The sequence below is a fragment of the Guillardia theta genome (assembly GCF_000315625.1).
Source record: "Guillardia theta CCMP2712 unplaced genomic scaffold GUITHscaffold_136, whole genome shotgun sequence".
In the NCBI taxonomy this organism is placed as follows: domain Eukaryota; class Cryptophyceae; order Pyrenomonadales; family Geminigeraceae; genus Guillardia; species Guillardia theta.
Window position 1 is genome coordinate 47,855 of NW_005434538.1, and position 21,747 is coordinate 69,601.

Below are 21,747 nucleotides of genomic sequence, written 5' to 3' on the forward strand. Positions count from 1 at the left end.
GAGGAGGAGGAGGAGGAGGAGGAGGAGGAGGAGGAGGAGGAGGAGGAGGAGGAGGAGGAGGAGGAGGAGGAGGAGGAGGAGTCGACCTGAGTGGCGTCATGAAGAGGCTGCCATATCCTCCGTCATCCTGCCCGCTCGATCGCTGATCGTCTTGCTCGTACTGAACCTGCTTGGGCCAGTCAGCGACGTCTAGCAGAGCAAGGAGAGGCAGTACAGGTTTGTGTCTCGAGCTCCAGGCAGAGAGGCTGCCTCCCTGTAGATGTCGCAAAGTCAACAACCCCCAACTCACCTCCTCCTCCCAGTCCTCCTCCTCCTCAGGATCTCTCACTACCACCACCACCTCCTCTTCCTCCTCGTTCTTTCTCACCCTTCCTCCACTCCTTCGGAAGCAGTCGTCGTCTACCATCCCCAGCTCCTCCCCACGTGGAGGGGTCCGCCTGTCCGGCGTGTCGAAGAAGTTCGCTGGGGTCAGGCGTCAGAGATTGACAGGCCCTGAGCCAGCAGGGAGGCACCTGGGATGACACCGTCGAAGAGGCAGAGGGAATCTCCCGAGGAGTTCAGCAGCTGGCGAAGAGCTGGGGGTCAGCAGGAGACACAGGTGAGCAGGAAGGGGAGATGACCTTGGAGAGAGGAGTGAGGGGAGTCATGCTCTCGTTTGACTTGCCGAGGGCGCTGGAGCACAGAGAGAGTCAGAGAATATGGAGCAAGGAGGAGGAGGAGGAGGAGGAGGAGGAGGAGGAGGAGGCTACAGATGGAGGAGGAAGGAGATTGAGTACCTTCCGAAGAAATCTCCTCCCTCGCTCTTGCGCTGTGGCGTCTTGGCCAGTGAAAGTTCCATGGAGCAAGATAGGATGGTGCCTTCATCCCCCTCTTTCACCGGGTTTGTGTCAGCCTGAGGTTCAGCCTGAGATCAGTTTTGAGGAGGAGGAAGAACTCGATCGCTACCTTGGTCATATGGTGAACCACCTCTGTCGGTCGAGGGTAGCTCGTCGTCCTCTCAACCTTGGGCTGAACGGGTGGGGCTGGGGCTGCCTTGAAGGGATCGGCATGGTAGGGGATCAAGGATGGTTTCTTGTTGGCGGCCATCTTTGCCTTGCTGTCTTCCACCTTCCTCTTCTTCGAGTTCTGCAGCACACACCAGTCACACTCCTCCTCCTCCTCCTCCCCCCCCCCCCCCCTCATCCGCTTCTTACCTCCTTGTTCTGCTGCACTTGTCTGTTCATCATCACGTTGTTCATCTGCAGATCTCTCCATCCCGCCTGCTTCCCCATCGTCGTCCCCATCATCCCAGCCAGTGCGTACGCCCGGGCGTCCACCCCGACCCTCTGGGTCCCCATCATCCCCCCCTTCCCGTACCCGCTGCCTACTTGGCTGTCGTTGCCGGTCTTGGCGGACCCGCGAGCCTTGTTGGCGTAGCAGAGGGAGTTGTGCGTGTCCTGGTAGAACTTGGGGTGGGGCGCTATACACGTCATCACCATCACCGAGGACGAAGGGTTCATCGAGTCCTGCAGCAGCTGAGTGATCTTGGTCTCCTTGTAGGGGATCTGTGCTGCGTGCGAGTTGAGAGCGTGGAGGACGGACCCGAGAGACTGGAGGGAGTGGCTGATGCAGTTGGTGTCCAGGTTCTTCGACTGGCTCCCTCCCTTCTTCCCGTCCTCGTTCCCTGCCAGATCCACGAAGTTCAGCTTGCCGTGATGTGCTTCTCCGTTGACGACCCTGACGGGCCGGAGGGTCACGAGCAAGTGATGCTTCAGCGAGCGGTTGGTCGACTTGAGGAAGGACATCCTGTCCTCCTTGGCTGTCTGATAGACCTTGAGGAAACTCTGGTAGGAGTCCACCCGGGCACGGCAGGGATCCGACGGCCCGTCCTGCCCGTCGAAGAGTTCACGAGCACCGCTGTCAAGGAGGTCGTACGCCGTGTTGTGGTGAACTTCGACGAGAGAGAACTCAAGGTATGAGTTGTTGGGATCGCATTTCATCTCGTTCAAACAGGCGCTGCCGCAGCTCCTGGCGTTCCCTTGGAAGAGATCCAGGAACAATTTGACGGATCGAACTAGCATCCCAGGATGGGCATCATTCCCCATCAGCGTGTGAGTCTTCCCTGATCCAGACACTCCAAAGGCAACAACAGCCGCGTTGTTACCTGCCAAGACTTGTTCGATCATCGGCTCGAGCTCCGTCTGAAAGATATCCTCCTGCGTCGAGGCTGCTGTGTACAACCTGAGAAACTCTTAGCAATCGATCGTGTGCAAGAAAGGAGTAAGTTTGAGAGAGAGAGCATCATGGCATATTGAACAACAATCGAGAAGCTGAAGACAAGTTGTCTCACCCGTCAAACTGGTAGATCATAGATCCGCGACCTCCTCGTGGGTCATTCAGCTGAAGCGCCCTCACGCCATTGACGCTTGCAATCTCCGTGCAGCATCTTGTGCTCTCGGACGGGAGAGCAGGGCGAACTCTGCAGCAGACACGTGCATAGTTCCTCCTCCCTTCCCCTCGTCCAGCCTGCATCGCCGCTCCCTTCAACGTGCCGACGTTCGCCATTGCCAGCCGGCCGTTAACACGCCAAATTGAATTCCACGCCCCTTTGAGCGATTATTACTCAACTATCCTCACCCCTACCCCCCTACTAGACCGATAAAACACCCCATCAAAATTAACCCCTACCCCTACAGGCTCGTGCACATCGGAATGATTGTACACCACCCCCCATATTCGCAGGAATTAGACCCCACCTTTCCGTGTTAGGTACCACGGGGCTCCATTTGTACCCCGACCCCACCCCTGCCCATCACTTCAAATTCCTCTGTGAGTTTTTCGGTAGAGCTGCTAGTAGAAGTAGGTTGCTGCCTTTACTGCCTCCTATTTATCTTACCGAGGCGGACTCTTTGTCGGATTCAATTCGTCGGGTAAAGCACAAGTCAGATGCCCGTTCTACAGCTATCATCGTGCTCAGTGTAGTCTGATGCTTGTTCTACAGTCATTATCGTGCTACTGTCTGTTCTACAGCTATCATCTTGCTCTGTGTAGTCTGATGCTTGTTCTACAGTCATTATCGTGCTACTGTCTGTTCTACAGCTATCATCTTGCTCTGTGTAGTCAGATGTCTCGTATACAGTTTTTCTCTTGCTCTGTGGTGGGTTTGCTCGTCGTACGTGTCATGCCTGAGTTGATGCTTTCACGATGAAATCCTTCATTTGATCATCGCGACCCACCTGAGGATCTTATTGTGCTGGTTGGCACACGAAGATGCTGATTGCGAGATTGTCAGCAGCGCTAGCAGCATCTCAATCGTCAACGGCGTGTTTTCTGCATTCCGTCATCAAACTAGAGCTTGCATTCATTTCGCTGAAGATTTCTCGCAATGTCGGCCATTGACGTCAAGAAAACTTGAACGGCTCTCCAAGATGTGCTGCTGACAGCAAACAGACAGTCAGAGGTACAACGGCCAGTCAAGTGTGAACCACCATTGCTTACTGTTGTACGAACAACTGAGCGTGGTTTTTTCCATTCATGACCGTGAATGGCTCATGGGAGCATTCTAGACTTCCAGTCAAACTCCAACAAATTCAAAATTCTATCACCGCGTCTGTTGCACACACCATATCACTTTATTGGTGAATCTGATTAATCCTATTGTTGGGAAACTCAGAAATATCAATCCTTTTCTTGCTTCAAGAGATCGTGAACTGAAATAAAGTTCTTCCCATCTCTGTTGATATACACACTTCGCAGTTTCTGTCCTGGCGCTGACCCTGAGGCATCTCCATCATCGACTCCGGATCGGAAGAATTCCAACACATCTGCGAATGTTTTGCCTTTCTCTTCTATTTTCCCCCCTTCAATCACTTTGCCTTCCCTCTGCTCAGATGTCACTTGAAGTTTCCACACACCTTCCTCTCCATGTTCAAAGCTCACCGCCTCTTGCTTCGCCGGACGGTATGATATGTTGTCACCCACCCGCACTGCTCCTTCTTGGAACTTCCTCTTCCACTTTTCTATCCTCCACAAGTCTCCCTGCTTCTCGGCAGCTTTACCCTGCAACAAACGTCAGCAGCGACTGACTGACAGCCTCGCTCTCACCTTCTTCGCAGGACTCTCCCCTACCGGAGGTTCAGAGCTCTTCCTCTTCTCCGGCTCCTCAGTCTTGGGCTTCTTGGATGAGTCGCTGCTCTCCTCCTCAGCCTGTGGCTTCGCCTCCTGCTGCTTCGCCTCCTGCTGCTTCGCTTCATCTGCCTCCTGCTGCTTCGCTTCATCCGCCTCCTGCTACTCTCGTCAGCGAGCGACACAAGCGAGATGCAGGCTTACGGCTCGTAGCCCCTCCCCCTTGTCTTGAGCAGCCTGACACATTCTGATTAGGATCGACGCTTGTGAGACAAGATGGAGCTGCTAGACAGACCTTCTTCTCCTCCTCGCTACTGCAGCAGATGACGACAAAGTCCATCGTACTCTCGGCATTGTCTGATTGTGATGCCTCTATCATGTCAACATCGTCCTCTTGACTCGCGTCCTCCTTGCAAGGCAACACAGTGGTCCAAGTCTTGGTCATGTTTCCGATGCGAAGGTTTTTGATCTTGTCGTCTATCTTCTCCTTCATGGATTCATACGCCTTGGCGGGGAGGATCAAGTTGATCTTTCTGATACATTCCTTATCTCGCAGCAGGTTCCGAACGATGTTAAAGAACGGTTTAAACGCTTCGACGTCGTCCCACATGATATTTAACTCCTCGAGTTTGACTCTGTCGAGACTTTTATCTGAAAGCTCGTTCCACTTTCTGCCTGCAGGGACCTCTGCAAAGAAAGGCTGGTCACCTTCAGACTCGTCCAATGCACGCCTAGACGGAAAGTAGAAAATATTCCTTTGGCTCTCTACCAGGCTCACAAGGAAGGGTATCGAGGCCTTGGAAGTACTTGTCGTCACGATAGCTTCATCGACTTGCATTCTTTCACGGGCCTCATATGGAAACAATACATCCAAGTACACTGCCTCGCACATTTCTTGACCTTCCAGCTCTTTGATGTCCCTGTAACTCTCCTTGTAGGCAAAGCTGATGTCTCCGCCTTGTATCCTGCAAGTGACCTTCTTGATGTCTGACTGCGGATACAACCTTTTCAGCCTCTTGACGATAGTCTCGTACACATCACTCAGAGTTGACATGTCGCTACCACATGCAACGTTGAAGATCTGTCGACCATTCACATGCACCCGACAGACTACCTCGCAGGCCTCAGGCTGATCGTCAACCTCCAGCCTGTCATGAAGGCTGCGGTGCTGCTTGTGATGAAAGAAGCGGTTCACCTTCAGCACTGCCAGACCCGCCTCCTCGCACAGGTTGTTGAAATCCACGTCCTCCCACACCTTCTTGGGTGGAAACAAAACTCCCTTGCCAATCGTCGACTTGACATTCAGCAAGAAGAACGAGTAGACGCTGTGAGTTATCTTGAAGGGAACACTGCTGTTCATGAACACGTTCACATCTCGTCGCATCCCGATCACTGCATAGCCGTCCGTGTTCCCGCGAACGTCCTGTATTGTAGAGATATCAGACGTGCTCTTGACTCCTCGCTCCATGGCAGCAGCTTTAGCCGCAGCTCCTCGCACAGCCTGACAGCTCTTGGGTATCATGCTCGACTCATGATCGAAGAAGCCGTCTGTCTTCGGACACGCTTGTCCCTTCCCTTGCTTGTGGTGTTGGCGGCATATCTCTTCAGATGACTTGGGTGCATCACTGATCATATCCTGCATCTGCAGCATTATCGTCGCAAACGAGCAAGCAACAGGCGGGTGAAGTAGCGGCGGGTCGCTTGCAAACATCTTGCTCAGGTCCAGCTGGTAGCAATCGAGAACGTTGTCGTCGATCATCCAGACTCTCTCCAGGCCCAGCAGGTGCGCGAACAGCTGGGCGAACAGCCTCGCGTATCCTATCCCTCCGTCCTGCGGGGTCAGGCGAAGCTTTCCGTCATCGGGCATCTGGCGCTCAAACTGCTCAAAGCGAAAGCCCAGCTCGCTTACAGCCTCGCTCAGAATCATCTCGTGCGACAGAGCGACCACGATGTACTCGCTTCCTACCTCGCTGACGTAGCTCGAGAACTGCCCGTCTCCCTCGCTGTCATCCGGTCGTACAAGCAACATCTGCCGTACAGGTACGTCGCGGTCTCCCTCTTTGAAGGCGCTCGATCGATCAAGAAATGCAGCTCGCCCTGTCTGGATGCTGCCGGCAGCGTCTCGCTTGTAAGAAGCAGTCATCACCCAGTTGCGGATAGCTTTCTCCCCTTGAAGCTCAACAGCGCCATTCACTCTCCCGTCCTTGAGCGAGAAATACCGTGACACTTGTTCTTCTCCGAAAGGAAAGGAAATCCTCGGCCATCGACGCTCGTCGTCTCCAAACAAGCGAGCTATCCTCACGCCTCTCATCATCGGCGACAGTCGCAGCAGCTTCACCTTGGTCTTCTCTGGGAGCGTGTGGAGGCAGAGGCATCGCGCAGGGAAATCATTCTTCACTTGCCCTGTCGCGAGTCCTTGAGAGGTCCCAGCCGTCGTTTCCCTGCCCTCCCATGCAATGTTCTGAAGGTCTGTTTTCGAACCCAAGGCAGAGAGACTGAGCTCGCTCTTGTCCTGGTTTGATTGGAGCAGAGTTTCACCAGATCGAGTTTTCAATCCTGCTTTCATCATGTCTGCAACGATAGAAGGCATGCTGTCTTCCCTGTCCCACTCGACGATGTCTCTCAGTCTCTCAACGTCTAAGATCCTCAGCTTGACTTCAGCTCCTTCTGAGATGATCTCGATCGGACTGCTGTCACTCTTCCACACTTTCTTTAGGAGACGAATGACTTTCTCCTTCACTTGTATGCACTCGCCCTCAGCGTTCTGGCTTGACGCTGGAGCCAGCAGCGCTTTACAGTACAGCTGCTGCCATGACGACCGGCCACGACTGTCCCGCAGACACTTGGCCAGAAGCCTCAGGCGCTGAAAGATCACCATCTTGTGATATTTCCCCTCCTTCATCTTGAAAAGACCAAGCTTCTGCCCAGCTAGATCCCGCCAGAACGGCATCTCCCAGGCAAGGCGGGTTTGGAACTCAACCTTTATCGGGTAATCCTCTGGTCGTATTTGAGGTATGCAGGCATACTCACTGTCAGCTCTCAGACCAACTTCTCTCCTGAGAAAGTTGAGAAGGTGCAGATACGCTCCTGTCTTGCCGATCTGACACTCTGCATGTAAAAGAAAGCGAAGCTGATGCTGTCTTCTTTTCGTGTGGTCTTGACACCAGTCGCAATGATTGACTCTGACTCTCTTGGAGCCTTCTCCCTCAGCCTTTGCTCGCGTCACGGCCACGTGTTGGTTCCTGTAGTCATGCAGCTCGTTCTTCTGGTAGCTGATGACCAGCTGACCCCTGTCGTCTCTTCGCTTCATGTGCGTGTGAAGTTGTGGGCTGAGTCGGATGCATTCCCAGATCTCTTTGCTGCAGTATTCAGCTGTCTCCACTGCTTTCATGAGCGTGTCGTACAAGGAGGAGCTCACGAGGGCAGACGGGAGGTCATGCTCCAGCTCCTTCAGCACTCCTCCGTGAGGGCAGTTGTGCCTGCTAGCTAGCCAAGCCAAGCTTGCGCTGTCCCGCACGATTATGTACGTGCTATCTGGACATTTCTTGACTTGTGAACTGTCCTGGACTCTGATCTTCGTCTCATCGTCCTGTCTTCGAGACTCTGTTATCTTGAGACACTGAACGTCTCCCCATGATGGTGATCCTCCTATCTTAAACGTACTCGTGGGGAAGCGAATGAGCATACAGCCTTTCAGATCCTCAGCCATTGATGCTTGGGCGCTTCTGTCAACATTCCGATCCAGCGTGTACCAATCTTCTTCACCTCTCCTTCCAGGCGACAAGGTCTTGCCACGTTCCACGACCTGCAGAATACTTTTCTGAGTCCAGCTGGACAAGCTCCACGCTATCCCAATGAGTCGCTTCCCATCGAGACCTTGTGACAGATCCACTTCATCGTCTGCAGCATTCGCATACACAACGATCGGCCGTCCCTTCCCTTCGAACCATCTCTTCTCCTTTGCTACCTGCACCGCCTCCTCCGATGTCTCGAAGCAGTGCTCCTCACGCAAAGTCGGGTAGCGACAGAGTCTGCCCATCTCCTGCGGCACGTTCAAGTCAGTAGGAGGAGGTTGAGGACCCCGCGGTCAAGTACACGAGGCGACAAGAGGTCGCACCTGGATCAGCGTCGTCGTGTTGTCAGACGAGCGCACGCGCAAGTCAAGACAATCGAAGGAGTGCGGGAACGTGTCGCCCATGCGGCCCTTCTCGATCAGGACCAAGATACACGGGAGTCCCTCCAGGTCCTTGTAGTTCAGGCTCGTCAACTTCTTTCCACGCGCTCTGCCTTGAATGAGCGAGTTGATAGAGCGAGGTGCTTTGTCCTTGTCGTAGGTCAGCGGCTCATCTCGAAACTGAGTTTCAATGCAGTCGTACAGCTCAGACCCTCCGTAGTCTTCGATGACCGCGAATACCGAATCTCCAAACAAGGATTTGCGTATTCGCTTCAGCTCCTCACAAACCTCATCGGCTAGCTTGATGCTAAACATTCCGACTACTTTCATATGTCCGTAAAGACCCCCGTTATGCTTGCGCTGGCTTAGAAGATCCTTGACTATTCTGTCTGTCTCGTTGAATTGGAAGTAGTCGTCTGCCTCCATGAACGAGTCGTCATCATTCACTTCAACACTTTCTTCCTTCGCCTCTGACTTCAGTTTGATGTAGAACACCTCTGCGATACAATCCCGAGCCGCACTCCCACTTCTCTCCTCCTTCAGGGTCTCCTTGACTCGCTCCCGCAGCTTCGCACAAGCTTGTCTAGCTCCACTTGACTTGCACTTGTTTGCTATTGTCATGTATTCTTCCTCGAGCTTCAACTTCTCCAGATCTTTAAGAGTGATATTGTGCAAGTCGTCAGCAACACTCTTCAGCCTGCCAGTGCTTCGGTCCCAACGGACTTTGTGAAAGTAGAGCATCGAAAGGATAAAGTCTGCGAGCCAGACATGCTCCCTGACGGCTTCTTCTTCTTCCTTCTTCTTCCTCGAAACTTTGACGGACTCCATCAGCGTGCTGATCAGGTTGTTTTCTCGACGGATGAGTTGATTCCGCACGTCCTCTCGAGTTTGATCGTCTGCAGAAGCCTCTTCACCGGGTAGGATACACTCATCTAAGACATAAGACGGCAAAGTTCGCAGGAAGTCTTCAAACCGAAAGTATATCGTCCGGTATCTCCGCGATCTCAGCTTCCACTTGATCACGTGCAGCTCCTCATCAAACTCGCCAGTCTTTTGCTCCTTCGCTTCTTGCACCGGCTTGTAAGGATCATCCTCCTCGAACTTCACGTACTTCTCGGGTATCCTACTGTGGAGGGTGAGGTTTGGGTACGGTGTAGCACTGACTTGCAACACTATGAAGTTCTTCTTCTCCATCAGGTTTGGATCATTGATAATCAGGTCTTGAGGGCTGCCTTTGTTCAACGCCCAATGCGACTCATCGGAGATCAGCACAAACAGCGTCTTGTCTGAAATGCTCAGAATCTTCTTTCTCAGCTGCTCCGCCGCAGGTGCTTGATGAGCAACGACCTTGTTACACTCTCTGTCTGAGGTCATATCGGAGAACAAGGTCTCGAGCATGCGTGCTTCGGTCTGCTGCTTGAGGGTCAAGAAGTTCGGAACAAGAATCGCAAAGTCAAGCTTCTCAAAGTCTCTCAGGCTCATCTTCTCTTCCTGCAACACAAACTTGAGTCGGTTCAAGATCCGGCCGGCTACCGCCTTCTGCTCCGGAAACACTCTCCCTAACGCACGAGCATCCGTCTCGATCTCTGAGGCGTCGAGCGGTCGCAGCGTCTCTAGAACATCTTCAGATGACGGAAGCACCGACGCCTCGACCCTCATCTTGATCACCAGCTGAAGCCCGAGCTCAGGGTCTTGGTTTGACCTCTGCTTGTTGTATCGCTCCGATATGGCTTGAAAGTAACCCGTGTCTTGACGATCAAACGTCTTTCTGCCCCCAAACCCATCATCGAGTATCTCGATCTTGACGATCCTCTCGATTCCTCTCACTCGACATGGCTTGGTGAACTCCTCAGACTCGAAGGCTTCCTTCACACGCTTCTCAAACTCTTCTGGAGTGAGTTGCTCAAGATCCTGCTGGATAATCTCGATCGCTGATTTATGTCCCTTACAGCCTCCTGCACCTTGAAGCTCAATCCTGCATGGTCTGTCTGAGACCTCCTGCCTCTGCTCAGCCTCGCTGAGCAGGTTGAGCTCTTTTTCCAACAACTCAATGTCTGCTGTTTGACGCATGATGATAAGAAAGCCAATGGTGCGATCTTCCAGCCTTTGTCCTTCATTGATGCGAATCATCTGTATTCTGCTGGGTTTACTATCTGCAGGAACGGAAGGGCCTTCGCCTTCACTTCCCACAAATACTTCTACGAACCTGAAACTGCCATCAGCGTTCAAACTCTGCCAAGTCCATCTTTCTGTCTGTTTTTGAGTCGACTTTGTCATACAGTCGTAGATTTGTTCTTTCCCTCGTGAAGGCAGCTTTTGACTTATCAGATCATTCTTTTCTCTCTGATTCATACCGAGTGCGCGCGCCATCATGGCTGCGCCTTCCAGCAACTCGCGCTTTTGCGAATCATTATTCTCGGATTCTTTGGCTTTGTTAATGCAGCCGAGGACGTTGATTTCTTTGTTTTTAGTCAGGCGTTTTTGCAAGGCAGTCACCAGCTGGGGAAAGAACGAAATGTCTGTCATCATGCTCTGATGTTCGAGAGACAAGTCAGAGTAAAAAGCACATTCGTGAGCTTCAAGCCTCTTCAAGTCAATCTTCAAATCTTGACAAATCTTCTTCATCCATATGCTGGTTTCTTCGTCGACACCAACAGTAATTCCGATACCTGCCCCATCGAAGCTTTCTTCGATTTCCATTTTCACTGAAAGCATTGACCTGGCCAAGTAAACAAAAGTGTCAAAATGAATATTCGCAAACAAAGCTTCTCCTGAAGAATCCGTTGCTAAATCTGCTGGTAGACTTTGAAAATATCTAAGAGATTATGATGATCAAATCTAAGAAAATTTCAAAAAACAAGCCATCTTGTTTTCTCACTACACTGGACCCATCTCTTGTGCTGTCCTCGCGTGAGATTTCTCGCCAGTTCCTCAGGTCATCGGCCTCTTCCACATTGCAAACAAAACAAAATGCTAGAAGGCATGAAAAAATGGTAGTTCTACAGTTCGCTTACCCTGCAAGCGGGGTTTCTTGGACCCCAGCAGAGTCAGCACTCAATTTCTTGCTAGTCTTGGCAGGAACTTTCTCTTCTCGATATGTCACTTTCTTCACAGGGTCGACCTGTTGAAACCAAAAATAAGAAAGAAAGTTATCCAGACAACAAAATGAAACGGCAAATCTTTACGCACCTTTTCCATTTTGATGTTTGGTTTCGAATCTTCAAGAGATTTTCGATCTGGAAGTTCAAGTCATACTCCTCTCGTTCAAGTCAATCAAACGCTTGACCTTTTCTTTGAGGCAAGATTGTTATCGATCCTGCCCCACATGATTTCAGTATGTTGATTGAGATGGGCAACGAAGAGGTTGTTTAGTACCTGGTTGCTCCAATTTCTTCCAATCAATGAATTTCGACACACCTCCCCCGACGGTGAGCAGCAGGGTCCGAAGCATCTCTACCTCCTTCGCTTCCATCCTCTCCTCCATCTCCCCGTACTCACGAGGTCCGCTCAGCCAACCGCTGCTGCTGATCCATGTTCGAAACAAGCCCTCTTTTCCATTCCCGCCTAGAACCTCTCGGACGCTCTTCGCAAGCATCACTGACATACAAGCGCTGCTCAATCTTGTCATCTTCAAGAACGCAACGCAGCTGCCGGTCTCGACGACTCGAGACAGAACGTGAACAGCAAGCAGAGGGCTCAGTCGCCCTTCTTGGTCAGCGGTTATCTTGTCTTTGAGATATTCTTCCGCAAGGTCTAGTGCCTCCTCTTGTTCTTTTTCCCCCTTACTGTAGTGATCTGCAAGATAGTCGTTCCTGGTCCACCATTTTATTTCTGCATTCGCCTCCTCTTCCATATGTCTCAATGAGCTTCTAATCTCCTCGCGCACTGTGAAATCAATAGCTGCTGTCACCATCTTCTTCCTGTCAATCTCCCCGTATCTCTCTCGTATCCATCGCTCCAGTTTCTCTGACCAGATCTCATCGGCAACCATGGCCTTCCCAACTGTTTTGATCAGCTCAGGCCCGACCATCTGCTTTGCAAAGGCATGAAAGAATCCTCGGTCACCTTGTTTTTTGTACGTCGTGCCCTTGTTGCTCAGGAACACCAAAAGGAACATCGAGCATATTTTCCATCGTGGACCCTTATCTTGCAAGCTAAAAAGGCTTTTTCTTACGAGCTGGAGGAGACTTTCTCGGAAAACATCTGCTCCTGTTCGTGTTGCTGCAGGACTGTACGCTGCTACAACCTGCACCCCCGAGTCTGTACTGTCTGGCTGCATCCCCTCGCTTTGAATCAAGCTTTCCACTCCCATCCTTATCTGTTGCAGGTCTGCTGCTACCGTCTTATCATTTCTGAGACAGAGCTTGTCTGGAATGAGTTCCGTACACAATGTCCTTGCATACTGACCATACTTTCCTTGTTCTCTGTCGTAGCTCATCCGCACCGCGTATTCTATGGCGAGTTTGAGTCTTCGATTCTGAGCAAACATTCCTTGCTCGCTGTCAAGTAGATCTTCGAGGAATGCTGATTCGTCCGATGCTTGTTGACCTCTGCTGCACGAAAGGCACAGCGACACTCGCATTCGTTGGATCAAGCTGGATCCTTCATGCTCCAACCTCTCCATCCCCATCCACGCGCTTCTCTTGGAGTTTCGGCAGGCATCGATGATAACCAGCAAAGGAGGAATCCTGTCTGAATTCTGGGCAGCTCCATCTCTAAGGGCCTCCAACATATCCGCTACTGTTATCATGCTCTGCTTAGTCTCTTCAGATTCCTCGGCCCGGACGATGTCACTTGTTAGCAATGCTATATCTCCTTTACTTAGCTGCATCCCATGCCCAGCAAAGAACACCAATATCAGCTCCAGGCCCCTCGTCTTGCGATCCCTTACGAGGGAAGAAATCTGACTTGTGATCGCCGTCCTCGTTGAAGGGTTGACCAGAAGAGTTGCCTGGCATCCGGGGCTGCTTTCCAGCTGATTGTGAACGTCAGTAGCGTCACGAATGGCGTTGTCCAAGGTGGAAATATGCTCGTAGGCATCAATACCAATGCAGAGCGTTTTAATCCGGCAAGTATTCTCTCCCATCTTGCTGCGACCAGTTTGGAATGGCTATACAACCTGCCGATATTACCAATAAACAATGTGAACAGGGGTTGAAAGAAAATCATGCAAAGCATGCAGCAAAACATATCAGTATCCAGACGTGCGTACCTGGAGATAGTATCCTCTTATTATTTTAGACTGACAAAGACTTAGTCAATAAAGGGAATTGAGGAACAATAACACTGTGCATAGAACGTTCTCAGTGATTTTCCTGTCTAATTCTTTGCTAGGCATCTCTCGGACAACACTTGGTTTGTTAAGCACTTGTAAAAGATGTAACATTGATATATCATTCTCAAACAGAGCCTTCATCGGATGTCTGAAAGCTAGGAATCCACATTGTGCCAACATGATTGTTTCTACTGGACTTTTTCTCTCACCCCTTTAGACAAAAAGCAGAATTCAAAGGGATTCAGTAGGGGAATCGGTCAGGATATAAGAAGAAGAATCGGCAGCAGGAGAACAGGCTGGAGGAAAGAGCCAAGGCAGAACTATAAACAAAGAGAAAATCAAGATCTGTCAAGAGGAGATAGTGAGCAGAAGAAACCAGGAAGATAAAATGAAGCAATGATGAAATTGATGATTTACTGTGGATGGGGACAAGGAATTGGAAGCTGATGAGGATGAGGATGAGGATGAGGATGAGGATGAGGATGATGAGGATATGGATCATTTCCAACCAACGATTGGTTTCTCCGTGTGTCTCGTCTGTATCAATTCCCCTGAAATACTGCCAATACCTGCTCAACAATCAGAAACTGTCTTCTCACATTCTTAATCCAAATAAAATTTGGCAGGGCGTTACCAGAACATGTGACTAGTCTACCATAAGAGATGTCTCTTCCTCTAACATTCTAGTACCATCCTCTCCCTCACTTCATCTGCTTCATCTGCCTCTACCTCGCCTCGCATGTCTGAGGCGATAGGTGTCTCCAGCACTCCCTTCCTACCTCGCCAGCAACTATTCGCTACCCCTCCAATTACTCTGTCAAGAGGGGGTGGACAGCGTGTCAATCGTCTCCACCCCACCACCCTCTTCAACGTTCTCACCAAAACCAGCACCCCAGTACCACAAACCCTGCACGGTATGGTACTGGGTGGTGGAGTCCAGTACTTAAAACTTCACTTAATCCGGCCGCCAGTACCGGCGTAGGCTTTTATAATTTTTATCACTGCCGGGGCCCGAGCTGCCCGGACAACATCGGCACTGAGTGAGTCCTCAGTGACTCCTGGAGAACCCCCTGGAGTCACTGAAACTGTTTGGTACTACTAATTTACTTTTACTCAAAGTTTACTCGTACTGAGAGTATAACTTGACTTTGAGTAAAGAAATTTACTCAACAAGTTCGCTGGTTCAGTGGTACTGAGCGGGGATGAGGTCGAAACCTTTGGAGGCAATGGCAAAATGATCAAGGGGAGTGGGGAGGACGAGGAGCCGCTCTTGTTGCCGGGAGAAGGTGAGGAGAGGAGGAGGAGATGAAGGAGGAGGGGGAGGGAGGAGGAGAGGAGCATCGACGACGAGGAGGAGGAGGAGTAGAGGAACGAGGAGGAGGAGGAGGAGGAAAGGAGGAGGGGAGAGGAGGAGGAGGTTCATCTTGTTCTCAATCTCTGTCTGATCTTTCTCTGTATCTCTCCCTCTCCTCTGTGGCACGAACGGGAAGCCTTGTGATCTAGTATGTCTCATATTGAAGATGTTCCATACTTCTCTGTTTCTTTCCGTCGCTTTCCCTGCATCTCACCATTTGCTTGAATGACTGTCGCATGCTCTCACAAACTTCCAGGTGATCAGTTGGCCAGCATCGGTGAAGGGAAGCTTTCAGCGAAGCAGCTCGCGAGGATGGGAGCAAAGCAAGGCAGCAACGAGACGGGCACAGAAAAGGTCAAGAAGGCGAAGAAGAAGAAGAAGAAAGAAGCGAGCGAAGTGAAGAGAGGAAAGATGTTCCTGGACGAGTTCGATGCGAGGATGAGGGAGAAGATTGCGATGAGCATTTCGTCGAGGAGGGAGGACGAGGGCGACAGCTCGTACAAGACAACATCCTGGAACTTCGAAGATTCAGACGTGATCTCAAGCTCAGAGGCAGCGAGCAAGGTCGTTCGATGTTCCTTGTGTGCCGGGGGTCCTGACGTGTGCGAGGAGCAGGATGTGGAGAGTGGAACCATGGCGGTAGAGAGCGGCAGGTTTCCGTCTCTTTGGGTGGAGTCAGCTGGGATGATGTCCATCACATCGACTCACATCCTTGTTCTGTTCTCCGTCGCTCACTGCTGTAGCTACATGCTTGCCGATGCTGCCTTGACCTTCATGGTCGCTTTCCTCATACACTCGATGACCCTGTACGGGCTAAGGCGGACTCAGGTCATCCTGCGAGCAGCTTCGAGGTGACTGATGTTGTATTGGCTGCTGCTGCTGCTGCTCCTTCTCCTCCTCCTCACTCCTCCTGCTGGTCCTCCTCCTCCGTCTCCGCTGCTGGTGCTGGTGCTGGTGCTGCTGGTCCTGGTCCTGGTCCTGGTCCTGGTCCTGGTCCTGGTCCTGGTCCTGGTCCTGGTCCTTTTCGTCAGCGTGCCCCTTTTGCTCCTTCCTCTCCTCCGCCGCTGCTTTCTTTGGATGTTCTCATGACATGGTCAAACGCAGGAGCAGTGGAAACATCTGCCACAAGGTTGGAGACCTTGTTTTCTGCATCTTTGGGCAGAGGTCTTGCTTCAAGCTCTTGCTGCACACCTTGCTCTGACTGCCCCCCCCGCGACCAGATTCGCTTTCCTTGCAGACATGCTCGAGCTACTGAACGAATGGTTGATATCCGCAGCGATTCTTTCCTTTCTTGTCAACGTTGTTCAAGAAGTAGTCTCCTTCGTTCACACTTCTGCCATCCTCCCTGAGCTGACCGACAGGTTTTCCCTCGGATCTCCATCTTTGAATGCGGATTCTTCACCTCCATAGTGAGTCGTCCCAGCGTCTCGTCGTTCAGTCTTGACCTGCTGCCCTCCAGCTGACCATCGTCTGCACTTTGCGGGAGAGCATCCATCAGAGCTACCTCAGGAGCAGAACCGAGCGCGCTGCTCTCTTCCTCTCCGTTGTCTTCTTGGCAGCTGCTGTCGCAACCATGTCGTACTTCATGAGGAAGGTTGGTCGGCCGGGAGGCAGGAGCGATGTACCTCTGACCACTCCTCCTCCTCAGAGGGGAAACCTTGCGGACGCGTTCTTGCCTGTCTCAAGTCAGTTCTCTTCCAACTTCACCAACCATCCGATCAAGCTGTCAGCCAACGTCACCTGCTCTCCCTGGTTTTCCTTCGATCCCATCGTCCGCCCTCGTCCTCTCCCTCCTGCTCCGCCTGCCATGGACTTCGGGAACTTCGCACAAGCAGTCTGCTGCTGGTTGGCAGTGCTGAACAAGTGCTCGAGGTTCCTCCACCTTCCCCTCTACCGATCGGGCCTCACAGCAGACGGGATGCATTCCCAGCTCAGGTGACTCCAGCTGGAGGAGGGAGGAGGGGGACTGACGGGGCAGCAGGAGGATACTCGCCTCTCAGCTCCTCTCCTTCCTCGTCGCGCTGATGTTTTCCGTCCTCGCCCTACTCGCCATGTCCTTGTCCCTTTCCGTGCTCGGTCAGTCCTTGCCGTTAGTGCAGCAGCAGGCTAACTAACTCTGTGACAGAGATCAGCAGAGGAGGAGCAGGAGCAGGAGCAGGAGCAGCAGCAGGAGGGTCTCTCGTTGACGAGAGGGTCTTGTTCGCATTCAGCCGACTCGTCCTGCTGTCACAAGTCGCTCTGCTCCTCCACCTCCTCATCGTCTTCCGCCATCATATCCTCACGTCCCTCAGGATCTTCGAAATCAACTTCGTCGGTCTGCTCCGATTACTCTCACACTCTCTCTCCCCCTCCTGCTCCTCCTCCTGCTCGTGCTCGTGCTCCTGATCCTGCTCCTGCTCCTGTTGCTCCTGCTCCTCCTGCTCCTGCTCCTGCTCCTGCTCCTGCTCCTGCTCCTGCTCCTGCTCCTGCTCCTGCTCCTGCTCCTGCTCCTGCTCCTGCTCCTGCTCCTGCTCCTGCTCCTGCTCCTGCTCCTGCTCCTGTTGCTCGTGCTCGTGCTCGTGCTCGTGCTCCTGTTGCTCTTGCTCCTGCTCCACTTTTATCTCAACCCCCTCCTCCTTCTCTATCCGCTATCTTCCTTCTCTTCCTATCTCTCCTCTTTCTTCCTCCTCTTCTTCCCTCCAACGCTCTCCGGTCTTCCCTTCCTCCCTCTGATTCCCTTGCAGGCTTGCGATTCATGCGCCACTTCGACATTCGCCATGCTCTCATCCCCATAGCTCGCGGTCCTCTCGCTCTCTCCTTTCCTCTCTCCTCCTTTCTCCCTTGTGCTCCCTCTTCTGTATCTTCCCTTTTTGCATCGTCCTTCCCACTTCCTGCTCCTTCTCTTGCTCGTCCTCGTCCTCGTCCTCGTCCTCGTCCTCGTCCTCGTCCTCGTCCTCGTCCTCGTCCTCGTCCTCGTCCTCGTCCTCGTCTTCTTCCTCCTCCTCTTCTTGCTCGTCCTCTGTCCCCTCCTCACTGTCGATCATCCAGGATTTGTCCGGGTCACCTTCATTGCTGCATCGGGTTTTGCCGCGTCGTTTCTTCCTCTGCCTGGGCATTTCTTTGCCCTGGTGGGCAGCACGACAGGCCTCCTCACGTGTGTTCTCTCTGCCCTCCTCCTCCTCGGGGCGATGCGCAAGCATGATCAGACGAGGTACGAGAGGGGGAGACTAGGAGGACGAGGAGGAGGACGAGGAGGACGAGGAAGACAAGGAGGAGGACGAGGAGGACGAGGTGTTGGTAGTGGAGGGGAGGGGCAGCGAAGGGGGAGATAGTAAAGGAGGAGCAGGGCACGAGGATCAGGCGGTGGAGGAGGAGAGTGAGGAGAGGAGGAGGAGGTCGACTAACGACATGTGTAGGCCAAGTTGGGTTCGATACATCATCGTCGTGCTGACTTGCTTGTCCTGCTGCATCATCGCTGTCTTGTCTCTCCTACACCTTGAGAGGTTGGTCGTGAGATGTTGGGGTTGTGAACTCATCGCTAGTCTGCAGGTCCTTGCGAGAGTTGAAGGGCTGGGGGATGGAAAACCTGTTACAACCCGGCCTCATCTTCAAACCACAGTTCTGAGTCTAACAAGCAGTGACAGGAGACGTTCTGCTCCTCCTCCTTTGTTCCTGCATTGGGAGCGTCTGAATGAGTTTTACTTCTGTCTTTTCTGCTTCATGTTGTACTATACAAACAATGAGAATGAATAGTCCCGCTGCTGTCAGTTTGCAAGCATTCGTCGCCATGGGCCTGTCTTGGAGGCTATCCGACATAACCCGCTCACACACTGAGAGCAGAAGTTATGCGGGCAAGCACAACAATGTCTGATATCACCTGCATGGACATGAAAATACAAAGAGCAATCCAGATGGTGCCTGCCAACACCATCATCATTGTCGTCCTCGTCCTCGTCCTCGTCCTCGTCCTCGTCCTCGTCCTTGTCCTTGTGTTTGTCCCTCCTCCTCCTCCTCCTCCTCCTCCTCCTCCTCCTCCTCCTCCTCCTCCTCTGCTCCTCGTTCTCACTATCCCCTTAATGACTTGGTCTCACCAATAGTCTGCTGAGACTTGAAGTACCATATCGTTCCTAAACAGCAGAAGTTGCAGAGCCACCTGGTGGCTGGTGAGCTGATGGGCAGGAGGAGTCGATCCAAGACAGGAGGGAGAAGGACGGAGCAGAGCATGGCGGACGAAGGAAGAAGACTTGGAGGGGAAGTTGAGAGAGGAGGGAGGAGGGAGGAGGGAGGAAGGAGGAGGGAGGAGGAAAGAGGGAGGAGGAGACTACATGGAGGCCGACAAGAACTTCCAATCCATAGCCCCCATGATCATTCCATTCACCGGGTAAGCCATCCCCTTGCTGACCTGCCAGCCGTGTCAAGTTTCTCTCCTTAACCTGACTTCCTCCTTGTCTCCTCTCTCACAGTCTGCGATCGTCTCCTCTCCTCTCTCTTTCTGTCATCCTGTCCTCCGTCTTCCTCCTCCTCCTCCTCCTCCTCCTCCTCCTCCTCGCACCCTCCTCCTCCTCCTCCTTGTGATTCTCCTTCTCCTTCTCCTTCTCCTCGTCCTTCCCTCTTCCTTGAATTTCTCTCCTCCCTCCACTCGTCGCTCACTTGTGTCCATAGCACAAGTGGCATGATGGTTGCGGCAGCCGCCTGCACCTGCGCTCATCAAGTCATGATTATGATCAGGGAGCAGGAGAGGGCAAGGAGACCGATGCATCTGTAGTCAGCCCTTGCAGGACATGTCGCTGATTCAAGAAGGTGAAGAGGCTGAGGGAAGAGAGAGTTGTCAGAGATTACAGGAGAAACAGGTGAAAGAAACAGGTGAAACAGGTGAACGAAACAGGTGAAACAGGTGAAAGAAACAGGCGAAACAGGTGAAAGAAACGGGTGAAACAGGTGAAAGAAACAGGCGAAACAGGTGAAAGAAACAGGTGAAAGAAACAGGTGAAACAGGTGAACGAAACGGGTGAAACAGGTGAAAGAAACGGATGCAACAGGAGAAAGAGATAGAAACACCTCAGCAACGATGCGATCAAAGCTCCTCCAAGGACCCCTCGGAATATGACATGCCTGCATATCAGATTCCTCCTGACATCAACACGATCGTCATGCGATACTCCTCATGGTTGTCGTCATCGTCAAGTTTCGGTCATCACGATCATAATCATCTTCTGCTCCTCCCCCCGCCCCTGCCCCTTCCCCTCCTCCTCCTCCCCCCCGCCCTTTCCTTCTCCTCCTCCTCCTCCTCCTCCTCCTCCTCATCATCATCATCATCATCATCATGCGAGCAACGGCACAAGGAGCAGAACCTTCGCACGTCATCTTTGGTCGACTCTCGGGCAAGAATGGACTGGGATGCGACAGAGATCGATTCGCAGATCTGAGTTGTTGCTGTTCCAAGTTGAAAGCTGACGAGGATCCATCACAAAAAGCAAGTTCAATCCCTCCCTTGCCATCACCAGATGTTGTAAGCTGCTGATGAAACTGTTCCAAGTAGAGCTGCCTCCCGGGAGCACACCTGAACCCGACGTCACTTCGCTCCTCGCCCTCCTCCTGCTCCATCTCCTCCTCCTCGTCCCCCCCCCTCCATCTCCTCCTCCTGCTCCATCTCCTCCCCCTCCCCCTCCTCCTCCTTTCCAATCTTCTCACGAAGTAGGTCAGGACTTTGCCGATGGTGCGGATGAACACGAAGGAGCCGGAGCTCAGGTAGCTGGTGAGGGAGCTCCTGAGGCTGGAGAGGGAGAACTGAAGATGGAACTGGAGGTGAAGTGTGAGAAGACATTTGAAGATTGATGTGTCATGAACTTGTTACCTTCTCGTGCAGTTTCAGCAGCAACGGGATCACTGCTATGTACTGCGCTGCAACAGTTCCCATCGCAGCCCCTGGTGAGAGAACGTTTCATGGGAACGCAAGTAAAAGAGCTCGAACGAGAAACAGGCGAAGGAGGAGGAGGAGGAGGAGGAGGAGGACAAGGAGAAGGAGGAGGAGGAGGAGGAGGAGGAGGAGGAGGGAGAACAAGTCCATGCTGCATCGCAGCCTTCCTCACCGGGGCACCCCAAGTTCAGCGTGAAGATGAAGAAGGGATCGAGCACGGCTGTCCCGAGAGCACGCGCGTCAGAGCAGGAGAGGATCAGGAGCTGTCTGGCAGACCGTTGAGCAGCGTGAAGATAGATGCCCACTTGAGAGGTGTCACGGTATCCCCCAGCCCTTCCCCTCCACGTCATCCTCCTCCCCTCCCTCCAAGGATCCTCTCCTACCCCTGAAGATCCCGTTGGACACCAGCCAAAGAGTCATGCCCGGTGCTCCCAGCGACTTCACCTGCGTCCCCTTCCTTCATCAGCCCCTGGTCCCATCCTCCGTTCTCCCATCTCACCCTTCCTGCCCCCTCCTTTCCTACCACATTACTCCTTCCTCCCTCACTTCCAATCTGTTTCCTCCCTTTCCTCCTCCTTCCTAACCGTTTCCTCCCTTCCCTCCATACCTCCTTAGTCTCTCCTCCTTTTGAAACCCCTTTTGCCCTCCCCTCCGTCAATTCCCCTCCTAGGATCCTTCTTCCTCTGTCGTTTTTGCTTCTCCTCCTCCTCCTCCTCTTCCTCCTCTCACCTTGAGGAAAGCGATCGCAGGAAGGAACATTTCAGCCGACCTGCTGACTCCCTGCGAGAGAAAGGGGGTCAAAATTCTTTTTTCTGGCTCTCCTCCTCCTCCTCCTCCTCCAACACCTCCTCCTCCACCACCACATACGTGTTCCTGCCAGACGGTTGAGGGGAGCGATGGGGGGGGGTCCGAGTTTGGCTACATCATCCATTAGAGTTCTATTT

The 21,747-nt window shown here is 52.6% G+C and overlaps 5 protein-coding genes across 5 annotated transcripts in view; 1 reads left to right on the top strand and 4 right to left on the bottom strand.

Annotated features, from left to right (window-relative positions):
- Positions 1–1,397: 1,397 nt before the first annotated feature.
- Positions 1,398–1,691, bottom strand: GUITHDRAFT_53984 (hypothetical protein; the record flags this gene model as incomplete). Its single annotated transcript, XM_005821853.1, has 1 exon — positions 1,398–1,691. A coding segment is annotated over one exon (294 nt), but the record flags the coding sequence as incomplete, so codon positions are not given.
- A 1,966-nt stretch (positions 1,692–3,657) lies between these two features.
- GUITHDRAFT_146844 (hypothetical protein) lies at positions 3,658–13,364 on the bottom strand (the record flags this gene model as incomplete). Its single annotated transcript, XM_005821854.1, has 9 exons — positions 3,658–3,861; positions 3,919–4,038; positions 4,084–4,263; positions 4,309–4,341; positions 4,400–8,146; positions 8,222–10,997; positions 11,293–11,399; positions 11,468–11,514; positions 11,654–13,364. 9 exons carry the CDS (start codon positions 13,362–13,364, stop codon positions 3,658–3,660), a joined length of 8,925 nt encoding a protein of 2,974 aa, XP_005821911.1.
- A 1,420-nt stretch (positions 13,365–14,784) lies between these two features.
- On the top strand, positions 14,785–17,017 carry GUITHDRAFT_166112 (hypothetical protein; the record flags this gene model as incomplete). Its single annotated transcript, XM_005821855.1, has 9 exons — positions 14,785–14,839; positions 15,164–15,758; positions 16,012–16,071; positions 16,128–16,218; positions 16,269–16,316; positions 16,367–16,501; positions 16,556–16,842; positions 16,889–16,983; positions 17,007–17,017. 9 exons carry the CDS (start codon positions 14,788–14,790, stop codon positions 17,015–17,017), a joined length of 1,374 nt encoding a protein of 457 aa, XP_005821912.1.
- Positions 17,018–17,057: 40 nt separating this feature from the next.
- On the bottom strand, positions 17,058–18,652 carry GUITHDRAFT_155621 (hypothetical protein). The gene is made up of 5 exons (XM_005821856.1): positions 18,436–18,652; positions 18,303–18,389; positions 17,935–18,097; positions 17,631–17,687; positions 17,058–17,221 (listed from the first exon to the last, which is right to left on the bottom strand). The coding sequence occupies exons 3-5, from the start codon at positions 18,084–18,086 to the stop codon at positions 17,134–17,136; spliced, it is 297 nt and encodes a 98-aa protein (XP_005821913.1). The 5' UTR covers positions 18,087–18,097; positions 18,303–18,389; positions 18,436–18,652; the 3' UTR covers positions 17,058–17,133.
- Positions 18,653–19,207: 555 nt separating this feature from the next.
- The window catches only part of GUITHDRAFT_118868 (hypothetical protein), a gene marked incomplete at both ends in the record, with an annotated part of 4,965 nt that continues 2,425 nt past the window's right edge, over positions 19,208–21,747 (bottom strand). The window contains 11 exons of the mRNA XM_005821857.1: positions 19,208–19,288; positions 19,537–19,584; positions 19,638–19,695; positions 20,238–20,336; positions 20,388–20,446; positions 20,578–20,685; positions 20,741–20,811; positions 20,976–21,023; positions 21,080–21,136; positions 21,187–21,247; positions 21,533–21,583. Coding sequence (XP_005821914.1) covers positions 19,208–19,288; positions 19,537–19,584; positions 19,638–19,695; positions 20,238–20,336; positions 20,388–20,446; positions 20,578–20,685; positions 20,741–20,811; positions 20,976–21,023; positions 21,080–21,136; positions 21,187–21,247; positions 21,533–21,583 — 741 coding nt within the window. The remainder of the gene's footprint in view (positions 19,289–19,536; positions 19,585–19,637; positions 19,696–20,237; positions 20,337–20,387; positions 20,447–20,577; positions 20,686–20,740; positions 20,812–20,975; positions 21,024–21,079; positions 21,137–21,186; positions 21,248–21,532; positions 21,584–21,747) is intronic.